Here is a 25,628-nt window from a genome sequence, read left to right as displayed (position 1 = left end):
CGTGTTTAACCCCTCATTCGCAACTGGCAGCGCCTAGCTGTTTGTGTTTTTTTCTTCTCTTTGGTGTTCTCGTCCGTATTTTGGCGCTGTTACAGCATTGGCGTAGCCATGAGGGGGGGGGGGGGGGTAAACCTTTCCCCTCTATAAGCTTTTCAATTTTGCATACAAACCCACCCATAAAGATACGTAAAGCCCCTCCCCCCCCCCCCAAAAAAAAAAAAAGGTCGGCTGCTCTACTGGGCTACGCCCTTGACGGTGAGAGTTGCGCACGCGCAGAATTTTAGATATATATATCCTTCAGACCCAAAACTAACTGGCTGCACGCTACACATACACGGGCTGGTTGCTTTTGCACACTTCAAAAGAAACAGACTGGACAGCAACAAATGTCCTCGCCGTAATGTCTAATTTTGTCGCCGTAAATTTTCAGAAAATAACATAGTATGCCGACTTCGACAAATCGCACCGGGGGCTCAGGCGGTTAGACGAAACGGCGCACCAGTGATTTGATGAAGATGACACAATTTTCGATTCGACTGTTGGCGTTTTTGCACAAATTGGACGATGCGAACTTTCGACATCCTATAGGAGTGCACATAGTGCACCTAAGTACATCACAAAGACGGGAGCACCATCCCGCGTCTAGCGCTGTTTGTTTAATTTCGTCATCCACAGCTACACAATGCTACCGACTACTACAGTCCTTCAATTGAATGACTCTGGTGATGGATTCTGCTAGTACTCACTAGATTGTTCTTGAAGCTAGAACATGCTAACGTTCGGTACGACAAACGAGGAGAAAAAAAAAAAAAATTCTGCTGGTTTTCATTGGTACTGACTCAAAAATTTTGGCCTCGCGTTTCTTTGCTGCAGTGTTGCTGGGGACCCTGTTTGCTGCAGCACGCGTCAGATAATTAATTAGAGTCTCCTCATTACCGACCAGTCTCAGTTTCGGTTTAAGAGAGCTCCAAAAACATAGAAAATACGGGCCTAGGTATGATTCTGAGAAACTTAATGCCTAAAACTGAGCAAAATAAAACTTTCGTCGATTGAGCGAAAAAGTTATGTTATATTTAAGATAATGCTTTACATATAATAATATTTCTGTACTGGTAAGTTATTTATATCACTAGAATGTAGCGCCGCCACGACGATTAGAAAAAACGTTTGTTTAACTGGTCTGAGTCAAGCCTAGCCAAAGCCGGTCCTTTCGTCCATATTTTTTTAGAAGGTGAGGTGCGCGTGCGATTTCTCGATTTACGAATGTGATTTTTGTCTAACGTGAGCAATTCCTAGACCAAAATAATTGAATAGGTGTATCGCTCAACAATTGAACTTGATGAGATAGGAGCTGGATAGGTGTTTTCTATTTTTCCTGGCACGGATTCATTCAGATCGCGTTGTGCCCTGTCGCTGTGAGCCGCTTACTGAAGCGCTGTGTACGGTCTGTCGAACCGCCTGCTTGCTCACGTGCCGGCACATTCAGGGAGTCGTTAGCTGACTGGGTGTCGGGAGTTATTTGCGCGTGAACCGTGTAGCGTACTTGGCCGGTTGAATCGGCAAGTACGCAGTGCGTGACCGTCCTGTGTGTGTGCAGTGCCAGACATGGCCAAGGAGAAGCCCGCCAGAGCGCCCGCTGATTCTTCCAAGGCGGACAAGGCCGCTGCACCTGCAGAAGCCAAAGAGAGCGGCAGGAAAAGGCCCCTGTGCAGGTGAGCGCTGTTCCTGCGTGTGTGGTGATGGAACCGTCATAGTGTTTGGGTTTCGTCTTGTTCATCTGTTCCTCTTCGTCTGGCGTTGTTCGAAAGTGTTCCCGCTGGAACGCTCATCTTTGTGGGCACTTCTGCACACACGATCGTCAAATCAACTTTCTGCTGTGACGTTGGATCCTCGATGTCTTGTTGTTCTCCGACTATTAAATGGGCCCCAGCACCTAAGTTCACGTCATGAAAAGACAGAGCTCTCTTACCTGCCCGAAGACTTGTTCTTTAGCCGGAACTCATTTGTGCTCACTCGACGTTTAGGGTATGTTGCAAATCGGCGCACGTAGTAGCTCTGGGTGGTGAAGAGGCTACCTTAACTGTGCTTCGTTTTCCGTTTGGATCTCTAACAACGTTTATTATGCTTCCATGCGCTCATTTAGGGTTGCACCACAGTGGCATGTGGTTGCTTTCAGTCTGCCCAGGCGGCGCTGCTAAAAACACATCCACCAGCGCCCTCATCGTAGCCCTGGCCCTATCTCTGTAGTGCAGAGAGAGCAGTCTGCAAGCACTCTTTCGTTTGTGTCGAGGCATGTCCTGAAAATAAAGGACCTGGAGGCTGGAAATATTCTTTCGCCATTCCATGCTTCACAAAAGTAGGAAGCTCATCAAAGCAAACTGCAGCTACAGTGCAAAAGTTATGTCGGCATGCTGCAACTCGCAAGTACAAGCGAGCATGGCTTGTACTTGCGAGTTGCAAACGAGGTGGTGACGACTTAACAGTTTGCTATTTACTTGTATGACGCATATATTGGCATTTTCCAGTTAAGATTGGAACATTGGGCTTTGTGTGCACGATGCTGTGTGGTGATGGCCAATTCAGATTATGGAGTTGGCAGTGTGCGTGATGTTTATTATGCGCCTTCAGTCTGCCTATAGGGGCTCACTTCGTGTTACACGGCGCACACCACGGTCAAAGACTCTGCTGAGGTTCATAGTCATGGTTACCATGGCCAACTCGACGGTTCTCCGTCAGGGCTAGGCAGAACAATAACAGCGGAGCCACATTATCACACTTTCTCGTGTGACTGGCTGTGGAGATTGTAATTCGCTTACCCAACACATTCAACATCCCGTATCCAGCGTTTTTGCCTTCCTACTTCGTAAGACAGCTATGGAAATTGGTAAAACTGAACGTTGTTATTCAAGGGACACTAAAGGCAAATATTAAGTTTACGTTGATTGTTGAAATAGTGGTCCAGGAACCTTGTAGTGCTACTTTTGTGCCTCAGTCACACGTCACTGCTGCCGTGCTCAACGTTGCCTGCCTTTGCTGCGCGGCGGCGCGTCCTGGCGTTGTGCACCATTCGGGCAGCTGGCAATATCACATGCATGCGGCATTTCGTCAAACTTTCTGTCAGAGTGACTTTCACGAGCTCGCAAAACACACGAGGCAGTGTGCGATACCGAAACTACCACTGAGACGCGACCGCTTGAGCGAAGCAGGGCGCCAGGCGAAGCGCAGTTCGGCGAAAACTGAACCTTTGAACCACGCGCACCGCTCCCCATGGCAACGCCAAAGAGGTTCTTTTTTCTATGAACCAAGCAGAAACGAACAAACAGCATTTTATTACGTCTCTTGATGCACGGAAGGTTCTTTTTTATTGCTGCTAGTTTGATTACTAGTGATTAATTGTAGGCAGACTCTCATACGTCATCGGGATCATTTTGAAAATTTGCCGCTTGTGGCGCTCATCGTGTGATACATTTAGCTTAATTGCTCGGTAAGTAGGGTACTGCTGTTGATAATATTGCCGTTTTAGACGTCATACATTGAGCTTTCACTCTGACATAAATTGTTATTTGCCTTTAGTGTCCCTTTCAGTCCTTTACGTCCATGCCAATTCACAACACAACAGTAGCGTCGATTGCAGCGTTCCTTTGTAGCACATGGAACTGTTGCGTCTGCTTTTGTTTTCGCCGTCGTTCTGGCGACTGATCCAACAAACACTTCAGGGCGGTTCGGTGGTGCGTCCAACTAGAGAAGTTCATATCTCTCCATCAGAGTGTTAAATATGCAAAATACACAGTACTAAGCTAAATTCTTGTTTCGCACTCGCTAGTTGCACCTGGTTGCATAGCAAATTGTGCTAGGGAATCTGACTTTGCACTTCCCAATACTGCTCCGAGAGGTGGTATTCGAAACTCCACATAGTTCTGACGTCTATAGAAGTGTCATCACACGGCTTGCACACATCCCATTAGACAGCTCATTTGTGCAGCGGCCATGCTGATAAACCACTCCAATGGTCAGGAATGTGGTGACCACCATCTCTATGGATGGGCAACCTGTTCATAATGGCTCTCTTGACGGCAGAATGTGGCACAGCTTTCAAATGTCGCATGTTCGGGTAGTTGCCAAAACTGTTGCATGAGGACGCCACTACTTACCGCCATAACAACTAACGGCTAAATGACTTATGCTAAACGACACAATTAAAAGTAACGGGAATGCAGCTGTAATGAATAGGGCACTGGGGAATAAAATAAGTACAAGCTGGTGAGAGGGATTTGAAAGGGGGGATTGGGGGGTTCCTGGTTCAGCAACGCGCTCTTGTGCATGAGATGAGAGGTTCGAGCATGGTTGCTTGGGAGCTCACGAGAATACATCAAATCGGGGGTTGACATGGGATGGACATGATTCGAGGGCTGAGAAGCTAGCAGCAAGATAGAATTCGAGGAGCGGGGGGCTAGGAGAGTACTTGTACATGAGGAACGTCAATACAAAATGGTGTCAAGCAAACATTTAGACAACAGCAGTATACCAATCCAAAAAGAATGATTGGTTAAAAAATCTGGCAGAGCTTGTGCATTGTGGGAATCAATTTCATGCAAGGTGGATAGCGAGTTGCACCCTATGCCCGATAATTTGCTTTAAGCCAAGTGTCACACAAGGTGGATCGACATCTTTGTGAAATTGAGTAGTTGTGCGCATATTGTAGGCATGCCAGGTGCGCTGAGTACACTGGTGTGTAAAGCATAGTGCATAGTTGGGCGTAATGTCAGAGGGGTCAGTTTCATAGCCATGAAGTGCTCGCTACAGAGCAATGATGTGCATGTCGGGCTTAGCGGTCATACGTGTATTTGTGCTACGCTTGACTATAGCTTCAGGAGTTGTAGACAGCGAATGTTTGTTACAATAAGCATATAAGTGGATAGCAGACACTGACACCGTAATTGGTATTGTCTTGACATGACGTTTGTATAGGGCCTTTTTCCAAAAGTTTGACGCTCTTTTGTAGTTGTAGAGGGCTTCAGTGCCATGCAGAATGCCTTGACTCACTCCCGCCTTGAGCTGTGACATTTATTCTTTGCTTCCATAGGGAAAACCATTGACAAAGCCGCCGACCCCAACATCGCATTTTTGTGACACGGGCTCCTTCACACTGTCAGATGAACATGTCCAAAGTCTGGGTTGATTTATGCGGAGAATCACCTGTGGGGCATGCCCATACTCTATGGGCCACGGTATGTGGGTATGTGCGGCATATGGCACTGGTAGAAAAGATTTCATGACGTGCGCGACAGGAAGTCGCGTTACTATGTCGTGACCCGCAAATCGTGCACTGTAAATGAAGTGCACAGCCTTCCAACAGCGTTTTCATGAAGTTGGAAGCCTACCCTGACAGGCCCAAATCCCAATCAGTTGCCAAAGGTAGCATGGGCTGCCAATGCAGCAGCTTTGAAATCATGATTGTGCCGGCATCCAGTGGCTGCAGGCCTGCTGTTGTATGGGGTGCCCAATACAGCTAGAGGAACATCAGCTCAATTGATGTTAGCTTCAGGCCAGTGTTCTGGACATTGCAACTGTCAACCAACACAACCACGGATGATGTCATGAAGCTCGTGCAGCCATTTCACAAAAGAGGTCACGAGCGATCCAGGCCTTCCTATTGCTACGATAGTATACTGGGTGCATGTAGACTTGCTAGATCGTCCTGTCACAAAGCTTGAGGTTGGTGATGCCCAACCATGTTTGCACGTAAATACCCAGTAACCTTTAGTTTGGAGTGATTGCTTCGACGGCATGAATCTCCTTTAAATGTGTGGGCCTTGGACAGCAGCATTTGAAGAAAGAAAAGCAAAATCTTTCACCTTCAATCCGCCACAGTGGTCTGGTGGTTATGGCGCTCAGCTGCTGACCCACAGGTTGTGGGACCGAATCCCAGTGACGTCATTTTTGATGGAGGCGAAAATGCTTGAGGCCTGTGTGCTTAGATTTAGTTGCACATTAAAGAACCCGTCAAAACTTTCGGAGTCCTCCACTACGGCGTCTCTCATAATCGTATTGCCAGCATCTCGCGCGGCATTCTAATATCATGGTTTTGGGACGTTAAACCACAACAGTTATTATCTTGTTTCACCTTCACATCCAAATGCCGCTCAACAACCTCTTGCCTGTCTTTTAGACGATGCCGTGCTAGTCATTAGTTGCTAAATCCAGCCTCCTCGACCAGGCTTGAAGTTCTTTCTTCCAAGAAAAGAAAGTGAGCTTCTTTGCCTTGGCAGCTTGTACTGGCCCATTGACGGGAACATCCTGTGCATAGGTAGTGACAAGCCATTGGTGCGGTGCCTGTGCAGTGTTGGCATACAAAGGGTCTATAAAACTTTTCTGTTGGTCGGCATGATTGCTGACCACAGTCACTGTGCTCCCCATTCTCAAAATCATTGATGAGAGTGCTCACTTTGAAGACGAAGTCTTCTAAATGTGTTGCTTTGTCTTCAGCAACACAGCTTTGCACTTGGTCAGCACCTATCCGAAATGCTGACAGAACTTGGCAGAGTTGCATTCGGGGTGCCCCCACTTAGCTTCTCTCTCAATACTGTAGGGGACTGGAAGCAATTGGTGTCGTCTTCAGAGAGCTGCATACAGAATCGCACATGCAAAGCTTTTGCCCAACGTCAGCATCGTTATAGGGCTTTTAGTTACAGTAATGTCATACTTTGTATGGAAAATGCTGCCTAGTAGGCAGAATATTGATCATTTTATCCAACTAGAAGCAAGAAACTTGTTATATGTGGTTCTTTGGTAGCTGAATGTATTGGTTGATCCTCGACTTTAGCTTGCACTTGCCTACTCTCCGTGAGTAATGATAACACCTGCGACAAAGCGTATGTAGGTTGCTGGCATGTGAATTGTCACCTCATTTTACGCACCAAAATCGCCATTTGTCATTATGATGCATCATGTGGAGTGTGCTTCATTGTAATTTTGATCTAGAATAGGGGCTGCCCGTGTGCTACCGACTCACTGCTCTGGTGTGCTGTTTGCAGGTTGTACTGCAAGGCAGTGTTTGTTGGCTACCGGAGGGGCCTGCGCAACCAGCATGAGCACACGTCCCTGCTCAAAATTGAAGGTGTCGATGCACGCCGGGACACAGGATTCTACCTAGGCAAGCGTGCTGTCTTCGTCTACACTGCGAAGAAGTGAGTGCTGCACTGCATTTGTGGTGTTGTTGCTTGTAGCTGTACACTTGACCTCCCTATAACCAGAGATGGGGTCCAAAGAGCTACGATTCATTTATACATCGCACTGTGCCAGAGCTGTTCCAAAACACTTAGTCGAACATGGATATATTGAACTTGAAGGGGATTGCGAATTAGTTCGATGTATGAAAAATTCGATGTAAAAAAAATACAGGCCCCGAGACCTTACCAGTGGCGGCCGATCACCTACAATCAGCGCATTCAAGAAGGACAACTAATTCCACACACACGATGCAACAGAATGTTTTATTTGCGCGAAAAAAAATCGCTCATCTTGGCCTGCTTCTTCGTCTTCGAAATGAAGTTGAAGACGCTGGCCTCGATCTTATTGAGGCTGTCCAGGTGCGACAGCCCTGTCCACTCCATGTCGCCGCAAAAACGTCAAATCGAGCCGAACACCGCCGCCACTTCAGCAGCAGAGTACGTGCATGTAGCCGCCACCTCGTCCGGATGATCTTCGTCGCCACTTGAGCTGTCGGCCTGGGCATCCTGGGTCCCTGCAACCGCAGCTACAATGTCCTTGTCAACGAGGCTCGCAACAGCCTGAACATTGCAGTCCGCTTCCACAAAATCGTCCGCAGACACTTCGGATGGAACGGCAGCAGGGAAGACGGACGACAACTCGCGAAATGCGTCGTCTATGCGCTCGTCGTCGCCATCTTCACTGGGTTCTGCTAGTTCCACCATCACGAAGCCTGCCTTCCGGAAGCAGTTGGCCACTGTGTCAGTCTTCACGTCTTGCCAGGCGCCCATCACCATTTGAATGGCACCAAGCAGGTCAACCTTCAGCTCGATGCCCATGCGGAGGTTGACTAGCAGCCTATCAAGGAGTCGCCTCCTGTAGCCCACCTTGAAGGACTTGGATGGTATCCTGGTCGAGCGGTTGCAGCTTCGCTGTCGTGTTGGCCAGCAGAAACTTCAGCTCGATGTTTTTGAGCTCACACGGGAGCACGCATGCAAAAGAGGAATGCAGTGGTATGCGACAACTCACGGAAGTGAACTCCGCCAACAAAGTGCTCGCGATCAGTCGCGGTGGCGGCGATGGCTACCCGGGCGCCCGGGCTACCTGCGAGGACAGCAGTGATGTACGAAAGGCGCGAGCTGTGGTCGGCCAAGCAAATACAAAAGGGCTGGGCTGTGCTTGACTGATCAAGACTCACAAAACAGCAACAAAAAAAGAAGGCGAAAGGAGGAGGCCTCCGGCTCCTTCGTTCCTGCTCTCCGAGCCGACGGTAATGCGGAGAAAGCATGAGAAAGAGAGAGAGAAAAGGAAAAGCGTTCTACAAGTTGGAGAACGCACCCAACAGCAGTACAGTCTGAGCCCTCTTGCCCTCACGTTTTTCGAGTGTTTCGGGTGTAGGCTGCAAAGGTGCTGCAAAGGTCGCGGGGCGCAGCAAGTGCCGAAGCGCACCTTCCAGCTCGCGCGGCGTTCGATATATCCGCTGGCGGGTAAAAATACTGTTCGATACAGACGTGCGAACTTCTATACTTTTACAAAGGATTTTCAAGGGAATAATTTACGAGTTCAATATAGCCGAAAATTCGATATATGTGGGTTTGATATACAGTCGCCGACCGTTTATTCGGACGCCGAAAATTCGGACATGCTCGTTTATTCGGACACCTTCGCGGCACCGCCACTCGACCCATTTAAGTAATGTAAACTCACGACTGAAAATTCGGACGCCCCACAGTCCGCCGTTCGATTTTTCAGACTCCGGCTGGCTGATCGAGTGCGACGTTGACCGCCATGACAAGCTGTCAGCAATGTTTACAAAATTTTGATAGGTTGCCAGCACTGAAATGTTGCACTGGCTATAACTGGAGATCGTGCCAGTGTAAAAAATCCACGCAGAAATTACCGATCTCGAAGGCTGTTTGTTGGCTACACGTAACGGTTGCCTTTTGGCTTTAGCCAGTCAAGTATCCATTGAACAGCTACCACGGCCGAACAGCAGGCCAAGCCAAGCCAAGATTGGAATCGGCTCGGTGCGGCGTTTGAGGAGAATGACAGCGCGTACGAGTACGACGCGGATCCTAATTCGGACAAAGAGAGTACGACAACAGAAGCGCTGCAACATCAATTAGCCCAACGTTGTTTCCTTTTGGCGTGTGAGGGTTTGCGTTGTCAGATGTTTCTGTGGCTAGGCCTGATCTGCATCCCGAGCTTAGTGTCCCGCTCCCTTGTTTGTTGCTTGGCGTGCGAGGCCTGATCTGCTGAAATTGCTCCGACGCTGCCCGTTCCATGTGCACCGTCGGAACTAAAGAAACGCGGCAACTACAAGGCCGTGACGATGGCGAAAAAAGCGGCGATTATTCACCAGGTGGAAGTTGCTTGGGAGTTTTCGCCGAGTTGGGCGATGAGATATCCGTCAGCTACTCGAACCAGTGCATGTGGACAGTGACTGCCGTGATGACGCACCAGTCATCAAATGCGGATTTAGCATAGGCCGTTACAGTGCTACTGTCGACCATCACGGGTGGCCAAACATTGGCTGAAATACAGGCCGACTTGGTCGCGCGTACGCGTACATGTACAATTGCCCACTGACAAGTTTTTTTTCCCGGCCGCTGGGCCAATAAAAGTGCTTTTTTCTGGTGAATCCTTTTTTTTTTTCGGACTCCCGATTATTCGGACTTTTCGGCGGTTCCCGCCGAGTCCGAATAAACGGTCGGCGACTGTATCCGTGTTCGACTGTAATTGAGTGCATCCGTCAAGGGATCGTACTCGGCCCAGTATTGGAGGGAAGTTGCGTACTGGTATCACACTTCCTCGGTTTGTTTGCCCTATGTAGCCACATAATGACCGCACATATTTTTCTGAAAAAATTGACCGAAGCTTGGGCTGCGATTGTTATGTGGGGTGAAATTGCTGTAGGACATCATTGTGAAAAACTGCTTTACTTCATGTTTGTACACAGTGCGAGTCTGTGCATATTTATGTGAAGTAAGCTTTGGTCATTAATCAGTCAAGACTTAATATGGCAGTTGACAAAATTGCCAATTTGCTTCACGATACAAAACTTTATATTATAAAGCGGTGCTGCCTCAAAAAAAAAAAAATTCTTTGTTTCTTGACTTAGAGCTTTGAAATTTTAGTTATTAGCAGAGTTTATGATGCTGATATCAAGACTCTAATTACCTTTACTATAGCTAGAATAGTCCCAGGGTTCTGGCAACTTTAATAAGGAAATATAGTGGAACCCTGATTATACCTCCCTTGATTTTACAACGGCCCACATTTTACAACTAATAAGTTTGGTCTTGGTAAACCCCTTCTATAAATAATGCATTAAAAGGGTGCTGACACGAAAACTTTCAGTTGTCGTTTTTTGCATCAAGTGAAAGGCCAAGCCCTCAAGAGCCTCCTTTAGGTAGTGCTAAGTGCGAGTGCACCCTGGAAAAGTAATTACAGTCGCACCCCGCTACAACGAACGCCGCTTAAAAGGGTACTGACACAAAATTTCGCAACCGAGATAGCCTGCAGGATCGATTCCCGTTAACATGCGTATGTCATCTGCAAAATATCACCAACGAATATAAATATAGCTTGGAAGGTATTTTAGATGAATTTTGAAGTTTGCCTGAGCGATAGACACCCTCGGGCTATTGACACCCTCAAAGGTGACCCTTGGTGACCCCCTACTTCCCTCATATGACCACATTGCAACAAGCTATGATGACGTCATAGCCGCTATTTTTTTTTTTACTGCATTTGCTCCAGCAGCGTACTGCTGGGTGGCTGCTCGCGAATCGTGTGGAAGTGCGTCATAGTTCTGTGTGCTGACGTGATTGAGCACTGCTCCCGCTAGGTGGTGATAGTTGCACCCAGTGACTTGTCATTTTTGAAACCGAAACTGACACTGGTCGGTAATGAGGAGCCTGTAATTCATTATCTGTCGCGCGCTGCAGCAAATGATGGGCCGTGTTATGACTGCAAGGCCCCCAGCAACACATTGTAGCAAAAAAAAAACGCAAGGCCAAAATTTTTGTGTCAGTAGCCCTTTAAACGAAATTTCCGACACAATGAAACATTCTCGGTTCCCTGTCAACAGTCCATAGGAGTCAATGCATAAATATGCTCGCCACAATGAACGCTTTTTCTGCTGCTGTTCTGCTTCAGCAAAATTTGACAATGCAGTTCAGAGCTCAAAAATTTAATTTGCCGTGCAATAAACACAATCTCAAACATTTTGTTGCATTTTAGAACATGAAAATATGACTTCAAAGTCTAAATTGCGTGTTGGCACCACCAGAAACCGCCACTGTTGACTTATCATGGGGGCCGCCAGAGCTTGATAGTGACGGCGATTAGACTGCCGTGCTTTCGCAACTGGCTTGAGTTGCTTCTTAGTCACAGACAATCTGAAGCCAAAGCTCAGTTTTCCATGCACGCTGGAATAAAGCTCTTGTGATACGTGGGCATTGGTTGGCCAAGAATAGCAAAAGAAAAACAAATGTCCGATACATATTGCATGTGTGGCCACCAAAATTTTCACATTTACGAAAAAGCCATGATGTGAGCTGCCACTTCGATAGCTCCTCTCTTCACTGGAACTGATGGGGTGACCTTCTTGCACATACTCCTTGAACTATGTGCGGCGGAAAGCAGTGACTCGGGGCATTCACTGTTATCGCAGTACAGCTCAAGGAACACTGGGGAAACCCTTATGTTTGTTTGCGGTGTCACGTACGATGTGTCTGTATTGCGTGGGTCGATGCACAAACGACACCACTTGTCATCGCTGTAAGTGCCCAGATGTGATAATGGATACACAGTGTTGTGAAAAGTTACTCTAGCGGGTGCTTGTTAAAGCTTAGAAATATAACTGGGAAATGAAATTCTTTTTTTCTTCAGCTCCCATGTGTCTGTTATCAAGGGCAGGGTAGCTGTCGTTAATGTTAACGAGCAAAAAAAAAAAAAAGACATAGTAGCAGTGTTTTCGATGTGTGCGCATTTGTATTGATTTATTGTGGAGAGGCCTTGGAAAACATTTTTCGTTGTGGAACACTGGTGAGTGATGGTGTAGTGTGGGCAAGGGAACGAGGGCATGGTGTAAAACCACATGACACTTTGCCTATCACAACCTTGCAACAGAGAACTGCTGAGACAGTGGCATGGGTGCTAGCAATGCATGGCTTGTTACAGCCCTGCTTGGCAGACATTTTCTTGGCACTCCTGTTCTTTGTTTACACAAGATGCTGATATGGAGGTGTGCTTGCTGTCGTCATATGCAGTAAATAGCAGGCGCTTGCTATAATCATATGCAGCATATGGCAGGCAATGATGCTGAAGAAAGCATAAAGGAAATTCCTTGTTCTATTGGTTGAAATGTGAAAATATTACCGAAAGCTTAAAGGGGTACTGACACCTTTTTTCGAAGGCGAGTTTACTCTGCCATACAAATCTGTATGTAGAGACGGCTCTGAGCAAGTGTGAAGCTTAGCAAATGCTGATAAGATATTTTATTTTAATATTAAAGTCAATTTTTCCATGGTGCAACTACTGACATCGACACTGGCTTGATGTCAGGCTATAGTACTAATTCTGGTGACTTCACGCAGCAGTCTGGCTAGTTGTGATGATGTCAGGTGCCAAAACTTCAAAGATGGCCACTTGTGCGTCACCAAAACTTTCAAAATGGCTGCTTGTGCGTCACCAACAAAGTCACGGTGCGGAGCGGCCATGGAAACGTCACTCTATATTGTGCGAGCACGTGACTGGAAGCTCATGCCGTGTTGTAACGTCAGGGTACAGTAGGAATCGAAACTAGCTTTTAAAGGGACCGACAACTGATTTTTCTCGACCCATTTTTTTACGGCGTGACAGAAAGCTCACCCTTCACAGTGTTTGTAGCTGCAATATTTAATCCCAAAAGCACGTAATTATTTTACAAGCAGTATTTTTCGATCTGAAAGGCTCTAAACACAGACACACCCTTCCTCCAGCAACGCTGAGAATTGATAGCGATGCCACCAGCCCTTCTCGCGATTTGTGAAAGCTGTCGTTCTGATTTCGCAGGAGTTCCTGTAACTATGCTTAACCACCTTTATAGCTTTTCAGCTATTTTTGAAAATAACAAGCTGTTACAACGAGATGATGTGGCATTATACACCTTCCCTGTATCTGTACTGTGTTGTGTGCGCATGCGTCCAAGGTTGCCTGCGCCTGTGTCATGGGTGGCTTGTCCCGGCGTCGTTACTCTCGATGCACGAACCAAGCCAAGTCATCGAAAACGTCACTACGCATATGCGGGGATGTGCCGAGTAGCAGCGCGCATCATTTCTGAGACGAAGTGTAGGTAGCAAAACTATGTCGCTCCAAAATCTTAGCGAGCTGGAAACTGCGTGCACGGTTGCATGAGCACACTGAAAGTTGCTCAAGACGCGCTGACGAGCATGGGATCATTACGTCACGCGAAGGCAGCGCCACTTTAATACATACTACTAACGCAGGCCTATATGTACATTTTTATGGAGTAATACTTTTTATATAAAGAAACGAACAATATTTCAATACTAACAAGCAAATCATCGACCACGTACAGCAATCTACGGCCGTGTCACCGGTTTCATTGGATCGTTCGCGTTTTTGCCGCCAGAGGCGCACAGGTTCTTTTTCACAACTTTCAATTAAGAAATAAAAATATAAATTCATCTCTCACGAAAAAAACGGGGTTGGTTTGAGTCAATGCGACGGACAATTTTTCCATCAGTGGAGACATCTCATTTTATGTTCTGGGCAGTTGTCAGTTCATTTAAAAACATACAGTACTTACTTTTTCAGGGTGCACTCGTGCTTAGCACTGCCTTTTCTAGGTTCTTGAGGGCTTGGCCTTCCATTTGATGCAAAAATAAACAACTGAAAAGACATGTTGCCGGTGGGAGCCAATCATCACGATCATACCGTACGATACTGTACGTACTCAGTTGAATTATTATTATCATTATTATTATTGTTATTATTATACGTACCAAACTCTAGGGTCACCTTATGTTTTTAAGCAAACTTGCTAGTTTATGATGGAAACTGAAAAAAACACGATGGTAGTGCTGCCCGGAAAACACAATCGTGACAGCTAGTGGCCGTACCAGTAGCCGACAAGGAGCGCTGCCGCCTGTTATTGTTACCACCAGCATAGTGACTGTGGAGATGTATTCACTGATCGCTCGTGCCATCGTGGCTTCAACACATTCAACGATGCCTCGTCTGCTGATTTCTGACAGTTGTGCAGAACGGCGTTCTGAGGAACGACGTTTTAGGAACTGGTTCCTTCTTGGAGGAATGCTTCTGCCTCTGTTTCATTCAGGATTTGTGTAACTGTAACGGTAACTCATTACGTTTATAAAGGAATGGCAGAGAGAACGGCGTTACTTCTGTAAGCGTTCCACAGCATTGAACAGGTGCACGCACTCAGCACATCATGCAGGGCAGGGTGGATGGGCGACTGTGAGAGGGGCAAAAATGTACCGCTCGTCTACCACGTGACTATAATGCATCCTGGTTTTCACTTCAAGCACCCGCCGGAGGTGCAGGGAAGCGCGCAACGCCGAGGCCGACCACGTGCGAGTGGAACGGCTATTTTGAACAGCGAAGCTGTTCTTAGTCTAGGCTTTCATGTCCAGGGTCGTGGTAGTGGTGATCACATGGCCTCGCAGTGTGGGCGAGAGTGAGGCTCGGTAGGTAGGGGAGGGCTGTGTGTGCTGAGAGAGGCGAGGGCGGAAGATGTCGAGGGGTGAACCTCCCGAGAAACGCACCAAGATGTGGTTACGGTGAGGCGCAGTGGAGTGTAAAATAGCGTGTCACTGTCAGTGTTCAGGAGTTTGCGCTTTCAAGATGGCGAACATTTCTCATTAGACAGTTACAGTTTAGCGTTAGCGTGATAGTGGGTATTAAGGGAATAGTGTTACCGTGCCACAAATGTTTGTGGCGGACAGAAGGCTTAGTTTAGCGGGACAGGCGTTTACGTGCCCTAGCTGGGACGATTGCGTCACCTAGCGGAGGGTGAATACGTTGGAAAAAAGTGAATAGAAGAAAACTGAGACTGCTTGCTTGTATCCCCGCACGCAACAACACTTTTTTTAGTGATAATAAAAGTACATAAATATGAAATACACACCAAAAGCGAAAACTTTTGTTGCAGATTTGTTTACACCGATCTTCTAGTTAGGCCTAGGGACGTTCGAAATGAAAAGCGATCTCAAAAACTACGCTAAGTTATCTGTAATATGCGGTTGTCGAAGCTACCTGAAGGCAAGCGAAGCCATTTTACACAGTCGTTTGCTACGAAAGTGGTGGATCCATCCACATAAACTCTAAATTCCGTTCGAAGTGGGCGTCCAAAACCGCCGTCATGTTTTATGTACACTTTGTTAACCACGCAAACACGGTACTGCTAAATCTGAAAAATAGCGTGCATACGGTAAACGCTACAGGTCATTTAGCATACTGCGCATGCGTATTTCGATCCCGCTAAGCCCGCTAAACTATAACTGTCTATTCTCCCGATGAAGAAGCCGCCCGACGCGAGTGTCAGTGAGAGCCAACGCGAGAAGCGGCATGTCGTTGCCGAGCCAACCGCGACGTTCGTGCAAGAAAGGCCGAAGCTGAGCGCCAACGAATGGAAGGAGGACGGGCTTCTCTGTGTCAACAGTGTCCGCGAAGTGGAGCTGGCTGGATTTTTTTTTTTTTACAGCAGAGCTGTTATGCTCGAGGTTTGCTGTGTGTCGTAGAAGGTTATCATGAGCCGGCACGCACTCTCTTCCCCTTCTGCTTCGCTCGCAGAATGCGTGTGGTGATTTTGTCCAGCGTGGGGTGCAATAACTCTGATGGGCAAGAGAACGGGGACAGAGAGAGAGCGAGAATCAAGAAATTCTTGACGAAACAAGATTCCCAGCGAGGCGAGATTTGAACCCCCCCTACACACAATCCAAAGGCGAGCGTTGTAACAGCTCGGCTATCCAGCTTTTCTTTTTTCTTTCTTGGTATTTATTTAACATTCCTATCGGGAAAAAACTGTTTCCAGTGCCTTTCAGCGCACTGGGTGGCACTGGGAACGCTGTATACAGTGTGTCCCAGTGTACTACAGCGCACTGAAAGACACTGGGAATACTGTGCAGTGTGGCCCAGTGTCTTACAGCACACTGCGGGAGGCACTGGCCACGCTGTACAGTGTCTGCCCGCGCACTGGGAATACTGGCGGCACTTAGTAAAAAACTAGGCTCGCTGGGTGGACTTCGTATAAGATTTGATATTGGATTGCGATATTTCGAAAGAAAGATTTATCGAAATATGCGAAATATTATTCTATTCTTTGTACTACACATATCTAGCTTTAGTTTTAGTTAGGCGACGGACTTACGTATACGCCAAACACATTCATCTGTCCGAGCGCGCGCGCGTGCGTTTTCACTGAAGTGTGTGATCGAGTGTCGTGAATGTAGTTCATATAACTGCATCGAAAGAACTTATCATTCGCAACACGACATGACATTAGTATTAGTCTGATAAACAGCATCAACCTACTCTAGCACAGTGAGCCAATGTAACGCTCAATCTCGGTGTTTTTAGCTTCTGATTTGTGTAGTCGAAGGTGCAAAATTGGCCTCGCTTGAGTCAGGTATGATCGAAACTACATTTGAACGGTTATTAGATTCTTCGTAATTGAATATCCACGTTCTTCACAGCGATCGTGTCGCACGGAGTACAGCTCTAAGCCTAACGGTTGGTTCGGCTAGAGTGAACTACTGCTGCTGTATAGTATGCGGAACATAAACAAAAGGGACAGAAAATATGTACAAACAGGTGACGAAAATTAGTGTTCAGTGTGCAGTTCAGATGCATATTGTTTTCTACATAAGTATGACTAACTTCAACGAGTCAGTGCAATTGCCGCAACACATCTGCGGTTAGCTAATATCTTTTGAGGCAAAACGTGCCAGATAGACGTTCTGATCCTAGGCAGCACATAACAAACAAATTAACTATCTTCTGTTAGGTTTGTGCGAGCACGAAGAGACTGAAATTTGCTTTTCTAAACAAGAAAAGTGAAAATACTGGCTACCGGAAGTGGTTATAACATGAAGGAAAAAAACAACTCTGCTCTCGTCTTCCAGGTGTGGTGTAGCGGTAGCGTGTCAGACTCTGGATGTACAGTGCCTTAAAGTGGTGGGTTCGACTCCTGCTCGCTCGTTTATTATTTTTTGAGGTCTTTCTCTTTTTTTTTTTTTTTTGTCGCAGTGCTTGTGTTTCACTCCTAATTACGATTTGGGCATGACCGCAGTTTTTAAAACCAATTTAAAAGCACGATTTTGGCCCATAACGGATGCACCAGTGTGCAGCGCGCCAGCGTGCCTCGTGCAGCGTCCCAGTACCCAGCGTCACAATGGACCAGTAGTCATGTATGGCACTGGGACAGTGCCACTGGGTTTTCTAATAGGATCAGAAGAGTAATTTGCTATCATAGTAGGGTCTTTTGTTGTAACTGCATGTAACTGAGTTGGTCCTGCGAGATACCTCCTACTTTTAGGAGCTGGCTCGCCAGGTTCTAAAGCTGGGGCAAAGTCCCGCGCCGTAAGCGTAGCCTTAGTTCCATAGGCGACCGCTATAGGCGCAGTTCGCGCAAAAGAGGTCTTCTTTCTCTTGTTCTTCGGGTGCCTTGATGATGATATTAACGCAGACAAAACCACATATAGCATAGCCAACTGTAGCATGCGGCGCTCACTCCACTCCGGCAGTGCGCTTCGATATTAATAACATGAACGAAGAAGACAAGGCGCCGGAATGGAGGGCTCGCCGCCAAGACCCTGGGTGAGAGCTCGCACGGCCGCAGAGAGACGTCAGCGTCGTGCAGACTCCGAGATACAAGCCCGTGAAGCCGAAGCAGCGCGGAAGCGGCGGCAAGAGAACCTCGAAGAGGTACGGGCGCGGGATGCAGCGGCCAAGCGCCGAAAGCAGTCTCTACCTGAAGTTGGCGGCTTCAATGCGCGCTTCAAGCGCGATTTCCTCGACCACACGTTTGGCCACAGCTACAAGGTCTGCGACTGCTTGTGGTTCGACAACAACCTGACCACAATTGCTGCTATAACAACGTGTGACGTCCTTATATGACAATAGATGAATTGTACTGAGCATTCACGGTTTACCCGATTATCTCCAAGCCAGCTCCTCAATCATCATTCACTTCATGGATATGGCGTGATTTTTTTTGCTTGTTTGAAGCATAGAACACACCTGTTGCAAATCAAAATGCTAAAGGCAGTTTTCTTTATACTACATTGTCTGAAAAATTAACTGTTGCACTGTTTTTCAGGCCTCAGTTTATTTTTGACACTGCACAGAACTGCTTATCATCGCCCCAAATCAGCTGTATACGTGTGCCATCATCTGCAACCTTGGAATTCCCCAATTCTTTCCCCTGAGAGGTTCTGAGCAAATGTGCTTTCACTGGGTGACCTCTTTTATTTTATGAGAAACAAATTTTCCCATCACACCTTGAACTGCCTTGAAAAGGGCGGCTTCTCATATTTTTCCTGTTCTAGTGTGCTGTATGAAGTTCATGTTTTTCTCAGTGACCTGAAGGCATCTTGTTTTGTATGATTTCCTTTGGATTGGGTTGTGTGTATGGTGAGGTTCACTGTAAATGGGCTGTGTACTTGCGGCATAAGCGGGAAACAGTGCATGCAGACAATATAGTGTGTCCCGCAAGGGTATTGTGAGCTAACGTAGAGCGTTTGCATTGCAGCAAGACGCGGGTGCCTGGCCGCAAGAAGCAGTACTCCAAGGTGCGGGCCATCTGGGGCAAGGTGACACGTGCTCACGGCAACAGCGGCATCGTGCGTGCCAAGTTCAGGCGCAACCTCCCTGCAGCCGCCATGGGACGGCGGGTGCGCATCATGCTCTATCCGTCTCGCATCTAGGCGACAATAAAAAAGGATCATCACACCTTGTTGACTTCTCTAAAGTTATTTGTTATAAAGTTGTTTGTTTAACGGGCACCAGCTGGCGGCGCACCTGGAAACGATGGAACATGTACTGATTGAATGTGGCGATATTCACCCAGGTATACTTGTGGGCACGAGTCTACAGGAAGCCTTGGGTTTTAGGGACAACAATGGAAAGCTGAACACGTCCGCGATAGAAATAAGTAAGAGACGGTTAGAGTATTGGTCGCAGAAAAGTAGAGATAAAGTACAAAAATAAATAATGGGGAAAAAAATAAGGTCATTCTTCCTTAAGAGGCAGAGAGATAGACCGTGAATTTATAATTTTTTTTTGGTATAATAACATAGATGAAATGTAGATAAGGTATTAGGCCAGCATGAAACAAGGAAGCTTCTTTTTTCTTCGAGCATGGTGGCAGACATGTCACCGCCTCGTTATAAAGGGGACGCTCATAGCATCCATCCATCCAGAATCCACAATGTGTCTACCGACCGGGAAATCTCCGGGATTTTCGGTACTCTGGAAATACTCTGGGAACTTGTGCTCCCAGCGGGAAAACTACTGTTCCTCATTGAAAGGGAAGAAAGGTGGCGGTAACGCTGGATCGACATTTTGTGAACACATTTTTCATTAAAAAAATCGCGCAGCCGCTGGGTGGAAGGGGCACACCTCGTTGCTCTCAACTTCGGAGCGGCGGAATCGGAGAGCATCCGGTCGAGGCGTGGCATGCGGCAACCATGAACCCACAGCACATCGTATCGCGCACCGTTTAGGCAAGGTTTAGGTGTTCTGCAGTGATGTGATAGCTGCGCCAATTGCGCCAAACTGCGCCAAGGCGTGAAACCTGCTACGTCCTGCTACATCTCCGCTGTTCTGCGCCAAAAGTGCGCCAGACTATAAGCACACTAGCGGGAAAACGTGCGTAGCGCGCCGCCGCCGACAAAACGCGACACTTCAAAGCTACCGCGCAGCAGGATTTTCATGCCACGAGAGGAATGGGTTCGTGCATCATCTTTCGCGGCACGCCGCCCGGCGCTTTGACCTGACCTGTCGCTAGATTTTTCCCTCTTCTTGGGAAAAACCTAGGGACTTTAACCTGACCGGATGCTGATGGCGAGGCTCGTTCAGGGCTGGTTTGGCTTGCTTAGGCTTTTGGGCGCCGGATTTCGACCATTTCTTATGTTTGTACGGTTGGCAGGAAAACTCCCGGAAATCAAAATTTCTGTGCGTGATCTAGCCACATTGGCAAAAAATCCAACCCAATCTGATGCAGGCATTTTGCGAACCCCATCGCATATATCATTTAAGTAAACCAATTTAGGAGACGTTGATGTAAACTTAACCGGCTGATGCGAATTCGTGCAGTTCCCCAGCAGAGTTCTACTGTGTCGAATGGGCCGAAATTCGGATGTTCCGAACACTTTTCCGCGTCGCGGCGGGTGATACGAACTTTGGTACCGAATCCGTTGAGCGACGGCCGAGAGCAGAATGCTGGAAGCTTCCGAAGTACGCGCCCGGACAGCGCGTTACAGGACTAGGTTGGTCACAACTGTCGGAACTAGACGTTGGTCAAAACTGTGGTTATTGTTTGCCACAACCGCTGTGGAAGAAACCGCGGTCGTTCTTGACGCTCTTGACACGAGCATGTATGGCGACGATGAAACTGACGGAACTCGGAAAGTGCAAGCGCGTCCAACGCCCACCCAGTCAAAGCGACGCTGCTATCCGCAAGCGCTGCGGAGAAAACCGTGGCAGATGCGATTATAGATAGCGACAAACGACGTAGTTTTGAAGGCACGTGCGCTGCCAGCGCACGCTGATTGAAAATGGAACTATCGTTTGCCGCAACCGCCGCGCACGAAACCACGGTCGCTATCAACGCGATAATTGATAGCGATTACGAGCTCCGAAGGTACGTGGTTAACGCAGCGGTAGATTAAAGGCAATATAGTCGTAAAAAAAGGCACGAAGCTTTTCGGCGTTCGTGTCGATCTTCGCTTGTCACTATGGTGGAGCGGACTTTGGCACATAGTTTTCAGTTGGCTTCAAGCAAAGCTTTGACGCGCGCTTTCGCGGCAGCCAGCTGCGCCGTCCCTTATTGGTCCGTCCACGTGGGACACACCTGAACGGCATACGCGAGTTTTTTTAACAGAAATAAATGTTTTGTGCGTATATCGTGTTTTGAAAACAGATTTCGCTAGTTTTTTTTTTATTTTACAAAGTTTCGGGCGATGTGAATATTGTGGCTCCTCCTTCAGGTTCGTATCACCGAGGTTCTACTGTATCTGGGAAATACCCTACCTGCGTTGTTTGTTTGGCCACTCTATGCCATTATAAGACCGCAACGCCAACGTTCGCGCTTACGGGGCTGCTCTGTGTTATGTTCGGGGCTGTTCGGTGATTCAGTGGAGTTATGCAACACCCATTATTGGACAGAACTTTTTATTTCAACAGAGTTCCTTATTTGACTGTTTTTTGCTTCAAACGGTCTATTTTTCCACTTGGCATTGAGCATTTAGCTGCTCCAAAAGTTGTTTTCCCTGCTCGAAAACGTGTTTTTAGCTGCTCCAAAAGCCCCTTTTGCTGCTCCAAAACGCACTTTTTGCTGCTCCAAAAACCTGCTCCAAAACAGCTTCAGTCAATCACATCACTGTGTTCTGTGATTAAATGTGCAGTGCAGTTGTGTATTCGTGTCGTGTGTACCGTGCGTTAGCGCCTGATACGGTGTTTTTGTTATCGCTGTGTGACAAGCCGTAGTAGTCGTAGAGGCGGTAGCAGTACATGTATAGCTCACGGTGATCTTGCAAGCGATCGTTCAGGAAGCAGATGTCACCAGAGAACCACTTTAGGGAATGGAAAGTGTACCTTTGGCTGCAACAGAGCGAGGCGGGATGGCGCTGCAAGTACTATCATTAGACAAACGCGTTTTTGCTGCTGGTTCGCACTACTGCTCTTCTCACTGTCTGTGGTACTTCGTTTATTGTCGTTGCTAAATCGCGGCTCGCATGTGTAGTAGCAACGCCTCCTCTATTTTTCTGTGCCTGGGCGAAGGAGCGGAGCGCGATGGGAACCGACCATCGGCGTTAGTGCGGCTTTTAGCCGCCATAGTAGTAGACCCGCCTTGGCGTCGTCGCTCGCGGAAACGAATGCCGTGGCTGCATTCGAAGCTGCTATATGGTTCAGTTTTCGGCTGTATTGGCGTTGCTTAAAGTATAATGAAAACTTGTAAACTGGAATCATGAAGCACTTATTCTGGGCAACCAGCCCATTTCGAAGGCATGTGTCTTTCGCGACTATTTGATCGAGACGCTCGCGCGTCGTCTGCTAGCCCGATACCAGAGAGTGCATGCCAATGATGCGCGGAAAATTGTTTTTTCACCGTTACGTTCGCTTGATTGAGAGTCGGTTTTTGACTGAAAGTCGATTTTCGAAAGCAGCATTTGCAGGGATGCAACAGCTGCGCCAATTGCGCCATTTTGATACAATTTAGTTTTTCTGCGCCGAGATGCGCCAAAACCGCGATATTTCTCGAAATTGCGCCACGCTGCGCCAAAACGCCCCCGGTAACCGCAAAATTTTTCGGTTGCGCTAGTTTTAGCCTCGTTTTAACGCAAAACGAAGCCCGTATTGGCGACCTAATGTTGGGAGAAGCACCAGAGGCACTTTCATCCAATCCAATTCGACCCAGTGGCGCTTGACTCAAACAGGACGTTAATCTGTTCCGGTGTGTTTGCTGGTGGGCCGCAGGGGCGTAGCCAGAAATTTTTTTTCGGGGGGGGGGGGGTTCAACCATACTTTTTGTATGTTCGTGCGTGCGTTTGTATGTGTGCGTGTATATATACGCAAGCAAAACTGAAAAAGTTCGGGGGGGGGGGGTTGAACCCCCCCAACCCTCTCTTGGCTACGCCCCTGGTGGGCCGGTGGGCCTAAATGAAGTTTTTACTGCTGGTTCAAACGCTGCTTTACAGGGTCGTTTAGCATGAGCAAAGGTGAACGCCCATTTAATGTGGAAGCACCGCATAAAGAATGTTAGCTGACAAACGAGCCGTTTGACACGTGCTGCAAATCTTAGTGGGGATGTCGTTATTGTTTTGGTGGATTCCGGTTCAACGCTGCCTTTGTTCAAATAGCAGTACTCACGTGCACGAATTCGCGGGTTGTATGGTCAACTTCCCTGTTTTTTCTTGCGTTCTTTCTTTCTCCAACTCATTTTCGTCACCGCTTTGCAGAAAAGAAAGCAGCTCGCTGTTATTTCGTTTCCCGTTCCTCTTTGTGTGCATGAGCGCGTGGGGGGGGGGGGGGGGGGGGGGGCAGGGTGATGGACATATAAACACCGGACTTAGTCTTTTCTCTTGAACTATATACACATGCAGTGATGGAAGTGCTGCTCCAATTGCTCCAAGCTGCTACAAAAGAAAAATGCTGCTCCATGCTGCTCCAAACTGTAATTTTTGTTAGTAACTGCTCCGGACCTGCTCCAAAATGGCGCTGGTAAACTGAAAACAATGAACTTTAAGCACATGATCATCCAGCGAGCCTAAACGAAACAAAAAAACAAGCTGTCTACTATCATTCTACACTAGCAGACAACTTTTCTTGGCAATGAAGAGAAGGCTGCAGAGCCAAACTATGCGTGTGCTACCACTGAAGAATATAGTCCCACAATTGTAGCCGTGTTTTCTGCTTGAGAATTAAAAACAACAGCATTACTCTGTTTTCTATGAGACACTCTTTGAAACTCAGCACGCACCAAGGAGATATAAAATTAATATTTTTTTTTTACTTTACGCAGTGTCTATTCATGTTTTTGCACGTGCGAAAACGTTCAAAATAGCGTCTTCAAAATGGCGTTCAAAATAGCGTCACAGTCAAAATAGCGTCTTCGTCTTCAGGTGAGCACTTGTCACCCTCTAGCTTTTCCAATGACTCGCCAAAGGAGCTTGAGACGAATTTCACTAACAAATGGCTGTCTAAGCAGACGAAGCAAATAGTATGCAATGTTATTATTCGACCATTGCCGCTCGAATAATCGAACAGCCATCACAGGAGATACGGATGGTTCACAAACTGAAACAAAATTGGAAACGCGTGCCAAATCGGACTACGTCGCGGAGCAGTACATGTGCAGTAGCTACGCCCCCGTAGCCTTTCCTTCAATGCCAAGAAAAGTCCGCGAGTATAGTATGTATAGTATGCTAGTATAGAGTTTCTATACTAGCTCCATACTAGCACATCGACAATGCCACAAGTAGTGCCATTGTCATATTAATCACTTTGTCAGCTCCAGCCTCATTTTTGCCACAAGAAATGGCAAGGCTGTTTTTTCAACCTATCTGCACTTAAGTTTCTCTTTTTTTAAGTTTTAAATGCAGGCTATTTTGGTCAAATATGAAAATAACAGATTGCTTTGCTCTATTACCGATTATTAAACTGCTGTACGTGATTGTGGTTTCTTTTATGATTTGGGGCTTAGCTTTATCGGTTTTATATAATTTCTGCCACAAGTACCCAAAAATTTAAACATATAGCTCATCTTACTTAGTGTTCAGTGGCCACCCATCTGCTTAATTATTTGTTTGTTGCAGTTTGCAGTGATAACTGTATGTGCAATATGTTTAATAATAAGTATTAATGCTTATGAGATGCTTAAATAATGCTTTAACGGGAGTCATTTGGAATATTTTGCCATCTGCTCCAAAAATGCCAATAGCTGCTCCAGACTAGCAATTTTTCTGCTCCAGAATGTGCTCCAAAAAGCAAAATGTCGCTTCCATCACTGCACATGGCGGCTCTCTTTAAAATGGACTTTCTCCTTGAGATCTTAGCAGGGCGGAATACAAAATTCAGCGCATCGGTGCTGAATGAAGTGGATTGCAACAGTGACGTGATCAGCCAGTGGCGTAGGCCAGGTGCAATGGACCTTGGTGCAAATTCACCAATGCACAAGGCCTTACTGGTTTCCGAAGAATTCACTGGCATTATTCAGCATGTTATGCACTGAAAACATGATTGTGGTGGTGGCATCGAAATGTTTGCCTATATTTTTTTGTTACTGTTCCAAAAGCAAGCTTTGTTTGTGAAGCTGCTCCAAATTTGGAATTTTGAGCTCCAAAACGGAGTTTTTTTTCCCCGTAACCTGCTCCAAATTTGGATTTTCCTGCTCCAAAAGAGATTTCCCTGCTCCAAAAATTGCTCCAAATCCTATTTTGGCTGTTGCATCCCTGATAGAGGCCAAATGGCTGTCGACCTGGACGCTTTTGTCGCATGGGGCAGCGTGCTCAGCCTTGTGCACTCATTTATTGTGACACTGTACATAATGATTGTCGCTTGTTTCGCAGGTAGCGCATGTGGTGTCCATGGGCTCATATTCAGCTTCGGTACCCTGTGTCAGCGCTGCATGCACATGGCGGCGATCGCGAGGCAGCGTTGCTACTGGT

The 25,628-nt window shown here is 47.1% G+C and overlaps 1 protein-coding gene across 1 annotated transcript; it reads left to right on the top strand.

Moving 5' to 3' along the window:
• The first annotated feature begins 1,485 nt into the window (after positions 1-1,485).
• On the top strand, positions 1,486-19,191 carry LOC119386571 (60S ribosomal protein L35a). The gene is made up of 3 exons (XM_037653859.2): positions 1,486-1,712; positions 7,035-7,187; positions 18,992-19,191. Exons 1-3 carry the CDS (start codon positions 1,606-1,608, stop codon positions 19,164-19,166), a joined length of 435 nt encoding a protein of 144 aa, XP_037509787.1. The 5' UTR covers positions 1,486-1,605; the 3' UTR covers positions 19,167-19,191.
• The last annotated feature ends 6,437 nt before the right edge of the window (positions 19,192-25,628 follow it).

Source organism: Rhipicephalus sanguineus, chromosome 3 (genome assembly GCF_013339695.2).
Source record: "Rhipicephalus sanguineus isolate Rsan-2018 chromosome 3, BIME_Rsan_1.4, whole genome shotgun sequence".
NCBI classification, from domain to species: Eukaryota; Metazoa; Arthropoda; class Arachnida; order Ixodida; family Ixodidae; genus Rhipicephalus; species Rhipicephalus sanguineus.
Note: the sequence above shows the minus strand (reverse complement) of the source record. Positions and strands in the feature narration are given on the sequence as shown.

Excerpts from the sequence above, each read along its gene's own strand:
- LOC119386571 (XM_037653859.2), top strand. The coding sequence starts at position 1,606 with ATGGCCAAGGAGAAGCCCGCCAGAGCGCCCGCTGATTCTTCCAAGGCG. Across the intron at positions 1,713-7,034 it reads AGGAAAAGGCCCCTGTGCAG|GTTGTACTGCAAGGCAGTGT; the intron begins GTGAGCGCTGTT and ends TGCTGTTTGCAG. Across the intron at positions 7,188-18,991 it reads TTCGTCTACACTGCGAAGAA|CAAGACGCGGGTGCCTGGCC; the intron begins GTGAGTGCTGCA and ends TTTGCATTGCAG.